This window comes from Mustela nivalis (assembly GCF_964662115.1).
Source record: "Mustela nivalis genome assembly, chromosome: 4".
NCBI lineage: Eukaryota > Metazoa > Chordata > Mammalia > Carnivora > Mustelidae > Mustela > Mustela nivalis.
In genome coordinates, this window is record NC_139023.1 from 54,199,112 (window position 1) to 54,217,367 (window position 18,256).

Here is an 18,256-nt window from a genome sequence, read left to right on the forward strand (position 1 = left end):
ACCCTTGTGCTCCACACCCCTGCAATAGTATAATCTGTCTATAATATTGCCACAAAACATTTTATTCCAAAACATCATGTCCTGTGGTGTTGTGTTGAGATACTGTAATCTCAGTGCAAGTGTTGTCTTTATTTTCCTCCTGTGGAGATAAGATGGAAGACCTGATCCCAGGCTACTGGGAACTCCCAGTCGAATGGGAGGACTTTGGAAGAATTCACCCAGAGCCAAACAAAAGAGATAAAAGCTTACTGGACACACAGCAAGGGGGCAGTGGGCAGGACGGCAAAGAATAAGCTGTCTGCCACAGGGCAGTGATGAGGGGCTATAGTTATAGGGCAGAATGAGGAAATACAGAATTTTCCCTTTTTTGGTAACTGTGCCTGGTTGTAATTGGTCAGTTAGGGACTATGGCTATTTCTAGGTGGGTCACAGAATAAGCCTGATTACATTCAGCTTGGTGGTCACTGTGGGCCCTTTTACCTTACTCAGGTGTCCATTGCTCAAGCTTCTTGCCTGAAAGCAGGCTCTACACTACCTTCGATGAAATCCTGGTACTAGTTAATGTGTGTGAGGATTACTACAAAGGCATGGTGCCAGTTTAAGATCTGTGTTCATTTCTTGCATTCTTCCCTCAAAAAGGGGGGAATCTTTGACAGAGAACTTTTAACTTTTAAAAATATGGTAAAGGTGCTACCCAGAAATCCAGAGCTTTGAGCAGATACTTGAGGGACTTGCAAACTAGTCTAAAAGATGAGTAGTATTAAAAAAATAATAATAATTCAACCAAGTAATTTGAAGGTCTGACTGGCTTTATTAAGCAATTCATGAGTCGGGTAGCATCCTGCCAAGTAAGTAGACAGGAGCTCCAAGGAGTTGGAGTACAAAATGGAAGTTTTTAAAGGAGGGTGGGTGAGGCAAGGAAGTTCTCAGCAAAAGAAAGGATTCTTCCAGGCAAGGTCACTTTCCCTTTAGGAGGAATGGCAGGGGGTGTCTTCATGCAGATTACCTCATCATCCTCTGTGACAGATTACCTTAGTGATTCTTATCAGAAAATTCCTGACTGACCAGTTAAGACAACATTTGTGGGGGAGCTTGAAATCACGATTAACATTAGACACTGAGCCCTGGTTTGGTAACTTGGCCTAAGTGACACCATTTGGGGCCTGTGGTTTTCATTTTAACAGTAGGAATAAGGCACAGTAGGGGAAAAGGCCTTCTGTGTAAAGAGGTTAAGGGAAATAAACACTCAAGAATGAGATCTTGGTTTCAGATGAGTAGTAGAAGTATATTAGTAGTAATGACAATCAATTTTCCCATGCAACTTAACTGATAAGGAGAGAAAACTCTGACTAAGCAAAGGCTAAAAGATCAGTAAATTTCTATTAAAGAGATCACAAGGCAGCACCTAGATTATCAGTGTGGTAAAGATGAATTATTCAATACCTGTTGAGACAACTATATAGCCATCTGGAAAAACAGGTCTGTATTCTAACTTCACACAGAAAATATAAGATCAATAGCTTTGCCTATATAAAAATTGAAAAAATTTATGGAGCATGTCAAGCAATAAAAGAATTCACTTAAAATTTAAGCAAACAGACAGTTATCTAGGCAATTCGGATTGTAATTTGGGAGGCACAGATTCTGATAGAAACCTGAATTGTGTTCCAAGGAAGACCAAGAGAGAGCAGAGTTATGTAGGCAAAAGTCTGTGAGTGTAGTTCTCATTCAGGTCCTCTATGCAAAGGAGGGATTGGAATTATAGTAGCTGGGATTGGCTGGATTAATATGAAAAGGAGGGATTGAAATTTGTCGAACATATTGACTCCTTTGGAAGTGAAGAGTGCAGGTGATTCAGGTGTTCTGCGTTATGGTGAGGAGGAAGTTAAGTCCAGGCTGAGGGTTTACAGCTAGCTGAAAAGTTCGGTTTCTAAGTTGAGGACATGCATAAACTCCTCCCTACCCTATGGCTTCCCAACCCTATTTTTTATGATTATGATTATGATTATGATTATTTTGCAAGAGAGAGAGCATGCTTTAGCAGGGGAAGAGACCAAAAGGAAAGTTAGATCATCTTAACCAGGTTCTACACTCATCTTGGAGCCCAACTTGGGGTTTGGTCTCATGACCCTGAGATCATGACCTGAGCTGAAATCAAGAGTAAGATGTGGGGCGCCTGGGTGGGTTAGTTGGTTAAGCATCTGCCTTTGGCTCAGGTCATCATCCCCCTGCTCAGCGGGGAGCCTACTTCTCCCTCTCCCTCTGCCTGCTGCTCCCCCTGCTTATGCACACACACATACTCTCTCTCTCTTAAATAAATCAATAAAATCTTAAAAAAAAAAAAAAAAAAAAAGGTAAAATGCTTAACAGAGTGAGCCAGCCAGGCCCCACCTCCCAACCCTATTTTAAAAAAGAGACTCTCTTAGCTAAGGTTGCTTGCTTTACCTTGGAAATCTCCTTTTACAAGCATAAGAAAGCAAAAATAAATCACTAACTGGGTGAAATGTTTGCAATATATACCATAGGCCCAGTGCCAAAGGTCCCTACAAGGAAAGATCTTGTAATACATGTTAAAAATTATTAAAGACAATTTAAGTAATATAAAACTTCAATACTTCATGAAGTGGACAGACTCTTTTTTCAGAGACTATAAAGAGGGTAGAAGGCAAGAAGCTTTTATAAAGGTAAAGAATAAAGAACAAGGGGTGGGGTGCCTGGGGGGCATAGTCAATTAAGCAACCAACTCTAGGTTTTGGCTCAGGTCATGATCTCAGGGATGGAGCCCCGTGTGGGGCTCCATGCTCAATGCAGAGTCTGCCTAAGATTCTCTCTCTCTCCATCAGCCCCTTCCCCATGCTCTTTCTCTCTCTCTCTCAAATAAATAAATCTTAAAAAAAAAAAAAAAAAAGTAAGGAAGAGAAAAATGGAAAATATCTGATGGCTAGGGCCACACAGTCAACCTTGTTTGGAGTTAAGGAGGAAGAGGAAATAAGTACAGAGCCCAGAATTGGCTTGGCATATGAGGATTGGCTGACTGGATATATTGTGTTTCTGGTTAGGCAAAGCACTAACAAGGACACAGAAGTTATCTTAAGTTCCAGGCTGTTGATGTGACATTCTGAGCACTTTGTCTTGGGCCTAGAAAGTTATTTCAACACAAGGAAGAAAGCCCAGTGAAAACAATTTAAAAAAAAAAAGAAAAAAAAAGGTTTAACTCCAATAACTGATCAGTTTCTGGAAAGGTCTTCCAACAGTCCTACAATATTCACGTAAATGGTGTGTAGAGGGAGACATTCTTTACCTATTAAAATGGAAGCTCTCTGAAGATCAATACCTGCTAGTTTTGGCAAGGGTGTGGGAAAACACGCATTTTTGTGCCCTCTTAATGAGAGTATAAATTGGCATAACTTCAAAAGAATGGTATAACAATATATCATCAACATTTAAAATTTGCTGACTTACTGAAACTGGTTTATTAGGATTTATTCCTATGGAAATATTTGCACATGTGTGCAAAGATCCACGTATGATGTCATGTAGGAAGTTATCTTGATTCAGTGGTAATCTCCAAATACACTATCAGGCAGGCTATCCCATATGTCATGGACAGGAAACTCCATAGCCCAAATTAAGATGCTCAAAATCACATGGTTGAGTCAATCACTTTTCAGTAGAAGTCAGTTGGATAGTGACAGTTAAGACATTTGGGATAAGGTGCCAGGGAGCTAGGAGGACGATATTTATCCAAATCCTGTGTTAGGCAGTGTTTATGTCCTATCTGCCACATTGACCTTCACTCCTGACAGGGCTGTTATGGGGACCACTGCTGAAATTGGAAATGCAGCTCAGCAGATAGAGGGGTGCCTAGAGCTGACACATGCTTCTATCAGAAACGTGCAGAGCAAGTATGCCTGGTTAGAGGTCTGCTGTGAGCCATGCTATCTGTGTTTTTCTGGGACAGAACATATATATGGGGGATGGGTGTGAAAAACAAATAGCATTTGGGGAGATACTGTAGCTATCAGCCTGAAGGTGATATTATCTTAACTTAAACTTGGCCTTTCCATTATTTTGAGTTAGTAACCCTCTTGTTTGTTCCATCTTTTCCACGTATATTCCATTCTATCTTTATCGTGTCTTACCGTATGCTTTCTATACTTAACACACCTTAACAATTTTATCTCATAAGCTATTTGCTTTCCCATTATATTAACACATGAGTTTTATATGTCCTTTTTGTTTTCCCTGTCCTTTAGAACAGATGTGAATATTGCTGGGTGCCTGGGTAGTTCAGTTGGTTGAACATCTAATTCTTGGTTTTAGCTCAAACCCTGATCTCAGGGGCTTTAGATCAAGTCCCGTGTTGGGCTTCATGCTGGGTATGGAACCTGCTTAAGATTCTCTCTCTCTTTCTCCTTGCCCTTCCCCCCACCAAAAGAAAGAAAATACACATAGCAAACATATATGAAACATCTTACTTAAAATATTTTTTTAAAAAATTTCAGTAGGGGTTAGGATAAATATGTGATTTTGTATAGAGATACTGATTGTTCAAAATATGAATGTATATCTTTAATGACAAAAGAAGAAAAGATGTCTATTTTATATGAATGAATAGGGTTCAAAAACATGTACAGTATTCATTTGTTTTAAATATGCATTTATGTACATAACATCTTCTAGATGTGTACAGAAAGGACATCTAAAAGAATCTTCTCTAAATTATTAATGGTAGTTTTTTCTAAGTGTAGGATTGGGGGTAATTTTTTGTTTGCTTCTTATATTTTGTATTATTACAGATGAGTTTTGTGGGGAGAGGAGTACTGTAAGAGGCTTACATTTCTATAATCTACAGAAAGAACAAATCAATTATGGCTTTTAAGAATTTCAGATTACCAGCATTGTGCTCTTCAAAGTCAGATAGACTCAGATCCATTACCAGCTGTATAAAATCGGGTGCTTAGCCTCCCTTATCTTCAATTTCCTAGTCTGTAGAATGACAATGATAATAAGTACCTTAGAGGAAGTAAGAACGTGTGCAAAGAGCATAGCACAATGCCAAGATCATAATAGTGGTCTAATAAATGTTCCCACCCACACACCATATTTGATATACTGCTTAATTCCCTTCTGCCCTCTATAGTTTGAAAGAACCTAATAGTGTGAAAGAACCTACTAACCATAGTGCTAGGAAATCTCAGCAGCTGCAGAGAACTCTTTCCAAGACAGGTCAGCTTATATTATCTTGCCTACTTAGTAGCTATGGTTCAACAAAGCCTGATAAGAGAGTCTGGGGTTTTCCTAGGCTTCCATGAAAAATTTGAAAGTATGGGGTGCCTTGCTGTCTCAGTCAATTGAGCATCTGCCTTCAGCTCGGGTCATGATCCTGGAGTCCCTGGATGGAATACCACTTCAGGCTTCCTGCTCAGCTGGAAGCCTGCTTCTCCCTCTGCCTACTCCTCCCCCTCTTGTGCTCTCTCACTCTTACCCTGTCAAATAAATAAAAATCTAAAAAAAAATTTTTTTTGAAAGTATAAGGTATCCCACTGATGGGGCACCTGGGTGGCTCAGTTGGTTAAGTGTCTGCTTTTGGCTCAGGTCATGATCCTAGCTTCCTGGGATCAAGCCCTATGTTGGGCTCCCTGCTCAGGGGCGTCTGCTTCTCCTTCTTCCCCTTCCTCTGCTCCTGCTCTATCTCACAAATGAATTTTTAAAAAATTCTTTAAAAAAATCCCACTGGAAAATATAACAGTTCCTAGACCTAATAGGATCATATTTAAATAAGTAAAACTTGGAGTTAGATCACAGACTTAACAAACCATAGTGTGAATTCTCAACCCCATTCAGACCAGATGTCACTTTTTAAAATAATGTTCATTTTACTATACTGAAATTCAGAGATAATTTTTTAAATGAGCACATACATTTTTTTTGAGCACATACATTTTTAAAAACCAGTATAATTTCTTGATATTAAGATAAAGAAATAAAAGGAAAGTTATTACAATTAAGTATGTATTTCAATATATGAATGATCTGATATAATTAACTCTATGACTTAATGTATTATTCTGATGCTTGGACATCTGGGTAGACTCACCATGAGCAGGTCAAATACAATACAAGTGTGTTGTATTGGCAACCAAATAGCATGAGCCATGTGGTCATTGATGATGTGATTTTCCAAAATGGTGAACAACTTTTGGTAACATTTTTGGACTAAAAAGGCTAATTTCCCTCTAGTTTACACAGTGGTTGAATTCCTAGGGGTAATAAGACCCTGCAAAAGTACTTTAAAGGGAGCTTGTTTAAAATGTGGGTTCTTGGACACTTAACTCCAAGTATTTTGACTCAGGGAATCTAGCTTAGGACCAAGACACTATATCAAGAGAGATTTTGGTTTGGGCCTTCTGTTTTCTAAATGCACTGGGAAACTGAGATGTTGTCTCAGAGAGGAAATCCAAACTTAGTAGAATTCACAAACCCAGGTTGGCCATTCCTACCCAGTGTAGAATCCTGGGGCCGAAGTAAGAAATTTAGAATAGGAGTATCTTGGTTCAGACACAACTGGGCTGGCTTGGCACAAATGTTCTGGATCTACTTTCTTATCTATAAAAATGGGTATAGTCACCTGCAGGGTAGAGAATGGGATTGTGGTTTCTGAAACCCTTTGGAGCTTGCTTGCTTTATCAAGATGACTAAAACTCTTCATATAAAGCAGTCTGTAAAATGAAATATATTAAGCATGAAAATTGCTTATTATGTCGATGCTATTATTCACAGGTTAGGAAAATCTGATCAGGGTGTTGTCACTTTGCCCCAAAGCCCACTGTTTGAACCCAGAGAAAGCGAGCCACAAATTTGGTCACTAACTCCTGCACTCAACAAGCAAAATAAAAATGCACAAACTCCTAATCCTGACAAGATTCTGGCTCCATCTGGCCAGTGGCCAAGAGCGTGGATATGGATGAGTCACACTTCCCTTTCACTGAGCTCGGTTTACTTAGACTTTCAGCTCTGTTAGTCAACTACTCCATTCCTCTTTGCTTCCTCCTTTCCCACACCTGCTACCATCCTTTTGGCCTCTCTGATGACTTTTCCTCTGCGCTCCTACCGCTTCTTGTACTACGCGTTCCTCTTTTTCCCGTCCCAGATTTCTGTCACCAGCTCCTCTCAGCCACCCCTTTGGCTTCTTCCCTTTGTTCGGTGATCTCTGGCAATCCTCCCGCATCGTCCGGGTTCCTCCCCAAGATGGGGGAAGGGGGGTTGCTACCCGCAGTCCCTACTAGGGCCCACAGTGTGCACCCGGGTCCCGGTACCACGTCGCGTCCCCCCGACTTGCTCTTACCTCCCTTTCCCTCTCAAGACCCCCCGGCCGCAATCTTTGCCTTCAGCGCCGAGCTCTGAGGCTCCGGAGCCTGGGACTGAGGGCGCTGGCTGGTCAAGGTGCCCTGTCCCTCGCCACCCGTCCACCCCGGAGAACATCAACAAGGGCCCCTTCCCAGACCGTGCTCCCGGCTGCCCGAGGCTGAAGCCGGCCCTAATTCTTCCGTTGGCTTGGGGTGCCCACCACCGGCAGTCGCTGCTGAGTCGGGAGCTAGGAGCCACCCACGTGTCCAAGAGCGCGGCGCGGGGCCAGCGCAAACCTCTCCAAGGCCGGCGGCTTCTGGTCGCTGAAGCTCCACTGTTGCAGGCGAAATCCGCACCGGCCAGAGAGCGGCGCGCGGGTCGCGAGCCGCACGTGCGGATCCTCGGCGTCTCGCCGCAGGGTGCGGGTGTCCGCAGAGCCCGCGAGCTAGCGAGCGAGCGCCGGAGCAGGGAGGGTGGACTCGCGAACCGCCGAAAGGCCAACACCTCGGGGCGGCAGGGGCCGCGCGGCGGTGCGGGCGGCGGGACTGCAGTGCCACCGCTCCGGAGAAAGCCCACACGCTCACAGGCCCGCGCGCGCACGCACGTGCACACCGCGGGCAGCGAGAACACGAGCGAGAACCCTTGAGTGTTGGACGCGTTATAGTCATGGCTTCTGTCCTCAACAGCAAAATTCACGCGTCCGGGACTTGCCAGGGCTCCAAAGCTGATGCCCGCGGTGGCGCCGACTGGAGAATGGACTGGGATCCCGACATGCACGTGAAAATGTGCAAGAAGATCGCCCAGCTCACCAAGGTAAGGTGAAGCGCTGCGGTCCGGCGAGCTGCGCGCCCTGGGTGGGGTGCCCAGGTTGGGGGAGAGCGGACGCGACCAGGGGAGGCCCAGGCTGAATCCGAGCAGAAACTTTGTCTGGGAGGCCAGTCGGTAAGGGAAGCGGTCCTAAACCTTACTGGTAAATTGACCTTCTGGAAGCACCTCTCTGGAGAGAGAGGATTCTTACCAAAGAAACTCCTACAGACTGCTTGCTGAGCAGGTGGTCTGTGCTCCCAAGGTGGGAAACAGTTGAATCGGTGCTAGTGTGAATTGTGTGTGTGTGTGCGCGCGCACACACGCGTGTGTTTTCCTTTGCCAGTTCTGCTCAAATGATCGTGTCTGGAATGTTGTGATTTTATTCATCGCTGTACTTTACAGCTGGGGAGGTCATGTGGACTCTGTTTAAACACTTGATTAATTTTTTTCCTTCATTCAACAAATATTTGAGCCATTTGTTGAGTGCCGGCAGCTTGCCTGGCACCGTACTAAACCTGGAAGGCAGCCCAGGGGATTTACTATCAAACTGGGTGCAGATGTTGTAAGAGCATAAATGGGGAAGTGCACCATTCCCCCATTAATTATTGGATTACGAAAGACCTTGGGAGGTCAGCCAGCCCATCTTCCTACGTCCTCCCAGGGACAGTACTGAACCTCTCCAGGACCGGATGAAGACCACCAAGAGGATGCCACCTTGCCCTTGGTTAACTCTCTGCAGCTTCCCTATTAGAAGCTCCTTGTTGTAGGTTTCCCCTCTTGTGCCTTGTGTATAGATGGAAACAAGATTCCATTCTTACACAAGGTTCCAGTGGGAGAATATAGCTGTTTGCCTTGGAGTTTCCTTTCGACATCATAATAAACTCCTGATACCATGACTGCTAGTGGAAGGGTCAGGTCCAGATTCTGTCCAGCAGTATATGGGACATGCTCTCTTCCCTGTCCTCCTCCAACCTCCCCATACCTTTTTTTTTTTTTTTTTTTTTTTTGGTAGGTTCACAGGCTCTTTCCTATTTTGCCAGAGGGAAGGGAGCGCAGGGACTTGAAAATGGACACTAGATGCCTTCTCCTGCCTCTCCTATCAACTTCCCCCACATTCTTGGCATATGAGCCTGTTTCCAAACAGTGATCTCTTTAGTCAAGGATTGAAAAAAGGGATTGGAGATACCCCTTGAGGGTTTGGCATGTGTGGCTGGCACCACTGATCTAATCTATATTTATCCAAATGTGACATCAACCCCTAAAAAATATTGATTCAAGGCTCTAGACACAGTATAAGCCATCTCTATCTTTAAAGAATCTGAAATGTTTTTGTAGACACAAGTTTGAAATATGGAAAGAAAACTCAGACGCTACTATATAATCAATTGCTAAGTTGGGTATTTCAAACTGTAAGTTCTATAGAAGTGGAAACAAAGGGTAAGTAATTATGGGCAGGAACAGTTAGGGGATATTTTTATCCCCTAAAGGGATGAACACTTTAATTCAGTTTGGATTTATAGAGTGCCTACTGTGTGCCAGGTGCTGTGCTGAATATTGATGGAATAAAACTGACTAAGACATGGTCCTTACCCCTGTGGATAACAAAAAGTTGAACAGATAATTTCAATACAATGTGGTAAGCATTCCACTCTGTAGTATTTATGGCACACATATTAAGTGCCAAGCACTGAAGCTAATAGCAGTGGAGAAAGCAGCATGATCCCTGGCACACAGTAGGCAGTGTTTCTTCAAAGGATAGTTTGCATTAGAAATCATAATGGATTCTTATTATGTAGTGCCTCTCTTTATGGTTTTTATGCTAATTGCTTAAATTAGACATTTTAATATTGATATCAATGTGCTACCTTTCTTTTGGCTAATGTTTGTGTGTCACATATTTTCCATCTCTTTAGACTGAATCTTTCAGTAAGTTGGTTGTATTTCTGCCAGGTGAATTTAATCTTTGTGCATTGATTGTGATTACTAATATATTGGAGCTTATTCTTCTATTATGTTTTATGTTTCTGTGTGCTGTGCTTTTTCATTCTTCCTTTTCCTCTATGCCTGCCTTCTATTGAATTAGTAAAATGATCTATATTTCCTCATTGTCCACTGCTGATTTGAGGACATTAGGCTTTATTTCTATTCTTCTCAGAACTTTTATTTTTCAGCATATGTACTTAACTATAATTTTTTCTAACAAAGTTATGGAGTAATTCTTTCTTCCTGTAAAAGATTTTCTTTTAAGATTTATTTAGTTATTTCGGAGAGAGAGCAAGAAGGGGAGGGGGAAGGGGCAGAGGGAGAGAGAATATCTCAAGCAGACTCCCCACTGAGCCTGGTTTTCCACCTGGGGCTCCATCTTAGGACCCTGAGATCATCACCTTGAGATCATCACCCTGAAATCATGACCTGATCCGAGATCAAGAGTTAGGGGCTACACCTTCTGAGCCACCTAGGTGCCCCATTCCTGCAAAAGATTTTTGCATACTTTACCCATTTAACAGCCCTTTCCTTTTCCATCTTGCCGTTGTTATCTAGAACATTTGACATTTTTAAATTTGAAAATCATTTTTATGATCAAGTGTTAATTAAATTCACTGACATTTCATCACTTCTCACTATTTTTGTCTTGAATCCAAAGCCTTCTCTTTAGATGCACTTTTCTTCTAGCTGAAGTCTATTTCTTAGTAATTTTTGCTGTTGAGGTCTAGGTAGGGGAGGGAATTCTTTGTATATTTGAAACTGTCATTATTTTGCCCTCAGTGTTGGGTGATAATTTATTGGGTATAAAACTCTAGTGAACAGTTATTTTCCCAAAGCACAGTGATGAAAGTACTCCATTGTTTTCTGGCACTGGTTGTTGCTGGTGAAAGTTCTGCTGCTAGACTAACTTTCATTCCTTTGTGGTCAGTCTGCCTTTCCCTTGATAACATGTAATATGTGTGTTTGTTTTGTTTTGGTGTTCAGCACTTTCACCAGGACTTACTATATGTTAGTGTACTTTCTGTTGAGGACTGGTGTGCTTTCTTTAATTCTGGAAAATTATCAGTGATTTTCTCTTCAGATAATGTTTCTCTGTCATTGCCTACCTTTTCTTTTCTGGAACTGCCATCAGGTCAGTGAGGAAGCCTCTTCATCTATACCCTGAAATGTGATTTAAAAAAATTTTTTTTGCTTCCGTGTTGGATTCTGATAAATTCCTTAATTAAATCCTTCTGTTCACTAGTCCTCTAAATAAGTTGCTTAAGTTTTTAAACTTTTGTCAAAGTTTTTCCCACCTTAAGTCCTGTCAAGTTTTAGAATTTCAATAATTATATTTTTCATTTCTAAGATTACTTATTTCCTCTCTGATTTTAATAACTTGATTTTTATAGTTTTATTGAAGTATAATTTATATATTATAAAATTCATCTATTTAGGTGTACGATTCAACATTTTTTAGTAAATGTTCAGAGTTATTACCTATAACTGTAATCCAGTTTAGGACATTTCCATCCTAGAATAGGTTTCCAAGGAAACCTATTCTAGGTACCATTTGTCGTCAGTCCCCATTCCCACCCCTATACCAGGCAATCATTAATCTACTTTCTGTCTCTATAAATCTGTCTTTTGCAGACCCTTCAACTCAATGAAAGATACAATATATGGTATTTCCATCTGGTGCTTTTCACTTAGTTGATAAATCTTAGCAGAATGTTCCTGAGGTTCATTCATGTTGTAGCGTATGTCAGTCATTCATTCCTTTTCACTGCTCACTAGTATCCCATTGATGGATACGTACCCTCTGTGGGAGACATTTCGGTCATTTCCTCTTTGTGGCTATTGTAAATAATGTTGTTATGAACATTACATTCCTATGCAAGTCTTTGTGTGGACAAACATTTTCATTAGACTTGGTAGATATCTAGAAATTGAATTGTTGGATTGTATGTTATTTTTTAAAAAGATTTTATTTATTTGGGAGTGAGAGGGAGTGCACACATGAGTGGGGGGTGGGGAATGCGGCTCAAAGGGAGAAGCAGATTTCCCGCTGAGCAGGGACCTCCTCTTCCCCCACATGCAGGGCTCTGTCCCAGGACTCTGGTATCATGACCTGAGCTGAAGGCAAGTGCTTAACCCACTGAGCCACCCAAGTGCCCCTGAATTGTATGTTATATTTATGTTTAACTTCTGAAGAAACAGCCAAACTGTTTTCCAAAGTGACTGTATCATCTTACATTGTTCAGCCTACTTTCCTAGGAAAACCCAATCCAACCCCATGCTCCCAGTTCTCGAGTTACAGTGAAGTACATTTCTTTGCTTACTCCACAATTCATTCACTTACCTTCCTTTTTCTCTTTATGTTTACTCTCCTGAAATGTCTTCATTTCTAAAAGTTGAATTCTACTTATATTAAGTCTCACTCCCCCACCAAAAAGCCTTTGAAAAACCTAGCTTTTGAAATTAACCATGTATTCATTAATTATTAATTGTGCATTCATTATTCTCTCTTACATCTGTTTTTCTAGAAGTTTGTACAATGCCTGGCACATGGTAGACTCTCAGTAAGCTTGTTAAATTTAAAGTTTCCTCCCACAGATTTGGTTAACACTTTTTTCGTGATATTTATCCATCTGGTATCATAGTTGATTTGTATATACACATACATATACATATGTATGTATTTGTACATATATATATGTCCCTTAAAAATCATAAACTTGGGGCACCTGGGTGGCTCAGTGGGTTAAGCCTCTGCCTTCAGCTCAGGTCATGATCCCAGGGTCCTGGGATTGAGCCCCGCATCGGGCTCTCTGCTCAGCAGGGAGCCTGCCTCCCCCTCCCTCTCTGCCAGCCTCTCTGCCTACTTGTGATCTTTGTCTGTCAGATAAATAATCTTTAAAAAAGTCATAAAAAAATCATAAACTTGAATCTATTCACAATACTTTGCACCTGATAGACACTTAACATATGTTAGGGTAGTAAATATTCATTCACATGGTTGTTCAAAGTCCAGGGTGCACATTAAAATCCCCTAGATAGCTTTTAAAAATATACCAGTGAGACGACAACTAGATGGATCCCAGACTGAAGTCTCTTCTGGAGGGAAAAATGTGGCAAGGAGACAGTCAAGTCTATGGACAACTGGAATATGATGATAGGTAGATGAAAAGCATGCATGTCAATGTTAAATTTGCTGAAGTTGAAAATATACTTTGTGGCTATGCAACAACATATCCTTATTCTGGGCTAGTGCACATTGAAATAGGTCTTACTATTTTTTTTTTACAAAATTATTTATTTGAGACAGAGAGAGACAGAGAGAGACAGAGAACACACATGTATGCGAGGGGGGTGCAGGTTGGACAAAGGGGCAGAGGAAGAGGAAAAAAGAATCCCTAGCAGACTCCTCACTGAGCATGGAGCCCAGAGCCGGGCTCATTCTCACAACCCGGAGATCATGACCTGAGCCTAAATCAAGAGTTGGGACACTTAATTGACTGTACCACCCAGGCACCCCGAAATAGGTCCTCTTTTAAGAACATAAGTATGATGTCTTATTTTCAAAATATTTGATTTTATAAATAAAACATAGAAAGAGAGCAAATGGTAAAACAAATGGGACGAATGTGAGTCACTGGGGAGGCTCAGTAAAGGGTATGGGGATGTCCTTTGTACTGTGTTTCTAAGCTTGAAATTGTTTCCAAATCAAAAATTAAAAACAAGCGCAAAGCATGTAAGGCCCCAGGCCCCACCTGTGAAGGAAGGAGAGAACAGTAACAGGCACTGCTGCTTTCTGAGTCACTCAAGAACTCTTGATATTTACTTGGGGTCAAGAACCACCATTTCAGAGCACTTGAAGGTTTAAATAGTAAAGTGGGCACAGAGGAGTCATTTGGTCCCTACGAGGTTCCAAATTCATTCCTCACTAAAGCCTTTGGGAAGCTTTTGGTTCTGAAAGCATCGGGCAGGTTTGCCTAGCCCTGCCCCTGGGCCTGTCAGGCCAGCCTCTGCTTTTTTCTTTCAGGGCTCCACATCCTCATACCCAGAAGGTTTGGCACCCCTCACACCCAGGGATTCTCTGGTTCCAAATTTCAAGGAGGTATAGAATGTCTTGCTCCAAATAAAAGCTTTATATTAGAACAAGAAAATGAATGGGAGAGCTCCCTCTCCGTGAGCCATCTCTCAAACTGAAGGCTAACTCTCAGGACCTGGGACCACAAGCATGAAAACTGCATGCACATAGCACTCCCTCTCATCTCCCGATCAGAGGAAAAGCGCCCAGGAGACAAGGAGCGGTCTCGTTAGGTGCCAGAAGCTGCTAAGCTAAAAGTATAAGGAGTAGAATAACTCGACAGGACCCTCTCAGTCACCCTTTGAAAAGGATCTGTGCCAGTCTCTTGGAAGACCCTGCAATCAACGGCTTGCAACTTCCACACATTAGTAATATCTTATGATTTTTTTAGTGTTTGTAATGCTTTCCTTTTTGAGCTTTAAGGCTTTCTATTAGTTCCTCACCCCTGTCTTTTATTATTTATTTATTTTATTAAGTATAGTTACATCGGTATCAAGTGTACAGCATAATGATTCAGCAGTTCCACAGGTTGCACAAAGCCCCAAACAATAGTCATTGCATGATACATTATTATAAGACTACCTCCTCTATTGTTATACTTTCATCCCCTTATCTGTTTTATTTAAAATTTATTTATTTGAGAGGGAGAGAAGAGACAACACAGTGGAGGGAAGACGGGCAGAGGAAGAGACTCTCAAGCAGATTCCCCACTGAGCGAGGAGCTTGACCTGGGACTTGAGCTCACCACCCTGAGATCACCACCTGAGCCAAAACCAAGAGTCAGACTCATAGCTGACTGCAGCCTCCAGGCACCCATCGACTTACCTATTTTATAACTGGAAGTTTATAGCTCTTAATCTCCTTCACCTATCTCCCTAACTCTCTTCCTTTCTAGCAACTACCAGTTCGTTCTGTATATTTATGAGTCTTTCTGTATTGTTTGTTTGCTCATTTGTTTTGTTTTTTAGATTCTGCATATGAGTGAAATCACTGGGTATTTGTGTTTTTCTGTCTTATTCCACTTAGCATTGTACCCTCTAGATCCATCTGTGTTGTTGCAAATGGCAAGATTTCATTCTTTTTTGTAGTTGTGTTCTTTGCAAAGGCTTTGACATACTTACTCATCCTCTGTGTGCACAGCAGTTCTGCACAGCAAGAAGGGAAGCACCATCTCTAATCGAGGGAGGAAAAATCCAAGACCCAGGAGTGGGCCAGCATTCTTGCCTGATGTTACATTAGTACGTATTGACAGAACCAGGGCTGGGTGTGTTTGGGGGGGGGGGGCGAGGTGATATTTTTACCCTGGTCATCCTTATGTTTCCATAACCTCTCCCAATCATCTTTACTACTTTTTCCCATGGAGGGAGAAAGGTGTATCCAATTAGTGAAGCTGAGAGCAGGGACTGGGCAGAGATCTTTCCTTAGCCTACCTTTTTCCTCATGGAGTAATCTGCTCATAGAGGCACACATTCTACTCTGTCTGCCAGGGCATCGATTTTTACATGATCTCACCCTAGTCCAATGTCTACTAAGAGAGATGATATTGATGTGTGGGGGAGATAGTGAATGTTTATAGAGATTGAGTGGATGATACTGTTATGGAAATAGGTCCTAAGTATGATCAGAAAGATTAAAGAAAAACAATTATAATTTCTTTTTTTTTTTTTAACTTTTTATTTTTTATAAACATATATTTTTATCCCCAGGGGTATTAAAGATTTTTTGTTTATTCATTTAAGAGAGAGAGAGAGCATGATCGGGGGGAGGGCCAAAGAGAGAGGGAGAAGCAGACTCCCTATCGAGCAGGGAGCCAGATGCAGGGCCTCCATCCCAGGAGCCTGGCATCATGACCTGAGGCAAAGGCAGATGCTTAACTGACTGAGCCACCCAGGTGTCCCCAAACAATTATAATTTCAATTCATAGTTATCTTTTCAACCAATTTAAACTTGATTAATTTCTAGAGGGCTACTTCTTACTCTTATTTATATTAGTAAATATAGATGAAAAATTAAAGGAGAATAAACATGAAGACACCTGGAGCAAATGAACAATTTGGGGCTTTTCCTGGGACTGTCCTTCCTCCTGATCCTTACATGGTTGATATCAGCTAAAAGAGCATCTCTATTTAGAGAGGCCTTTTCTGACCTTCCAATGCAAAGGGGCGTCGCGACTTTCCTCATCTCTAATCAGAAAAAATTAGGTCTTTCTTCCTCGGTGATTTGACAAAGGAGGTTTCACTAACTTAGTGTGGAGCATCTCACCCAGGGCTGTTTATATCATCGTGTTGATAGATACTGGTCTCCCTTCCGTTTCTGAACTTGTAGAACTGCAGAGGGCCGGAGCTCTCGCCCAGTCGTCAAAACCAGCAATGGGACAAAGCTAGCCCTTCTCTGGGACGGAGAGGCAGTACCCCAAGGCAGTGGGAGTGATGCCTGTTAGCGACAGGCTGCCACTTGAGCTCTGTGTTTTCATGGCTTAAAGGTGTGGAAGTTTTATTGCACCAACTGACTCCTGCAGCTTCTCTGAAAATACCCTCCTGCTTGTTGGGGCTTGTTTGGGGACAGATGTTCAAGCAGTTCCATACCAGTTTGCTTTAGGATTCGAGATTGGAAAACTACAGATCTGTTTTAACAAGTCCTCTCCTTTGGAATCTTTCCATTTAATGATGTGATTCATGGTGTCAAGCTGGCTATCTCACAGAAATCTTTTTGCCATAAAACACTATGAGGTCCACTTGAAGTTGGATGTCTTTGAACCCTACCTGCTAAGATGCCTTCACTTTTGCATGACCCTTCTGGTGTCTGCATCCCTCCTTCCGCACAGCAGCCAGAATGACCTTAAACCTGAATCACACCCTCACACACTGTTGGTGGGGACATACCACATGGCAGCCGCTTTGGAAAACGGTCTGGCAGTTTCTCCATTAAACAGTTGTCATATGAACCAGCAATTCCTGAGTCCTCAAGAGAAATTAAAACATACACCCACACAAAAACTCACATACAGTTTTCAGAGAAGCACGTTTCATGATAGCCCCCAAAATGGAAATAAGTTAAATGTCCATCAGTTGAGGAACGGATAAATAAAATGTGATACAGAGTACAAGACGGCGGGGAGGGGGGCACGTAGTGGCTACGGGGTGCAGGGTTTCTTTTTTGGGGTAAAGAAAATATTCTAAAGTCAGTTGTAGTAAGGGTTACCCAACTCTGTGAATGTCCTTAAAGCCACTGACTTGTACTTTAACTGGGAAAATTGTATGGTGTCAGAGTCGTATCCCAATAAAGCTGCTAAATTAAAGCAGACGAAATCCAAACCAAACAAACTGAACCCTATCTTCCTCCTGCTTAAATGCAGTTCTGAAGCAAGTCCCAGCGACTTCACCCTGTAAACAAATAACAAATCAGCCCAACTCTGTTCCCCATTTCCACCTTCCCCTCTGCCCCTACCCCTGAGGAGCCTTGTGGCCCACCCTTGCCACCTCACATGGGGGCAAGAAAGAGCTTTGAAAATATAAACCAGAACATGGTCTTCTGTTTAAAACCCACCAGCAGCTTCCTGTTTCACTTGGAATAACATTTGTTCACTTAGAATAAATTCTCTGTTGTGGTCCTCTTCATCATCAAACTCTTCCTCCTCACCATCCTCATCCTCCTCGTCTTCCTCATCTTCTCCTTCTTCATCCTCCTTTTCTTCATCCACACCATCCACTGTCCATGTGGATGGTGGCCACTGTCCATGTCTCAGTATCATCTCTCGGGCCACGATGGTCTTCTTTCGGGCCTTCAGATGTGCCCGGCTTGTGCTGCTCAGTATCTTTGTTCTGTGGCTTCTTCTACCTGATCCTGACTTGGCTGACCGGGCTTGGCTCAGATGTCTCTTCAGACCAGGCCACCCTGTCTACCTGGACAGTGCTGCTGCCCAGCCCCTCTTGGAGGTCCCCTTAGCTCCATCGCTATCATCATTTTTCCCTCTCGCTGTTTGTCGCTTTCTCTTCTCTGCAAAGGAAATTTCTGGAGGGCAAGGATTTCTGCCTGCTTTGT

The 18,256-nt window shown here is 42.3% G+C and overlaps 1 protein-coding gene across 2 annotated transcripts in view; it reads left to right on the forward strand.

The window, feature by feature from the left end:
* FAM184B (family with sequence similarity 184 member B) overlaps nucleotides 1–18,256 on the forward strand; it is a 199,928-nt gene that overhangs the window by 20,074 nt on the left and 161,598 nt on the right. Inside the window, exon 5 of one of the 2 annotated variants that reach the window (XM_082728428.1) lies at nucleotides 8,037–8,163. In XM_082728428.1, the coding sequence (XP_082584554.1) occupies nucleotides 8,104–8,163 (60 nt within the window). In that variant the 5' untranslated portion in view covers nucleotides 8,037–8,103. Of the gene's footprint in view, nucleotides 1–7,725; nucleotides 8,164–18,256 lie in introns of those variants that run through there. The other variant, XM_082728429.1, reaches the window with a different exon arrangement.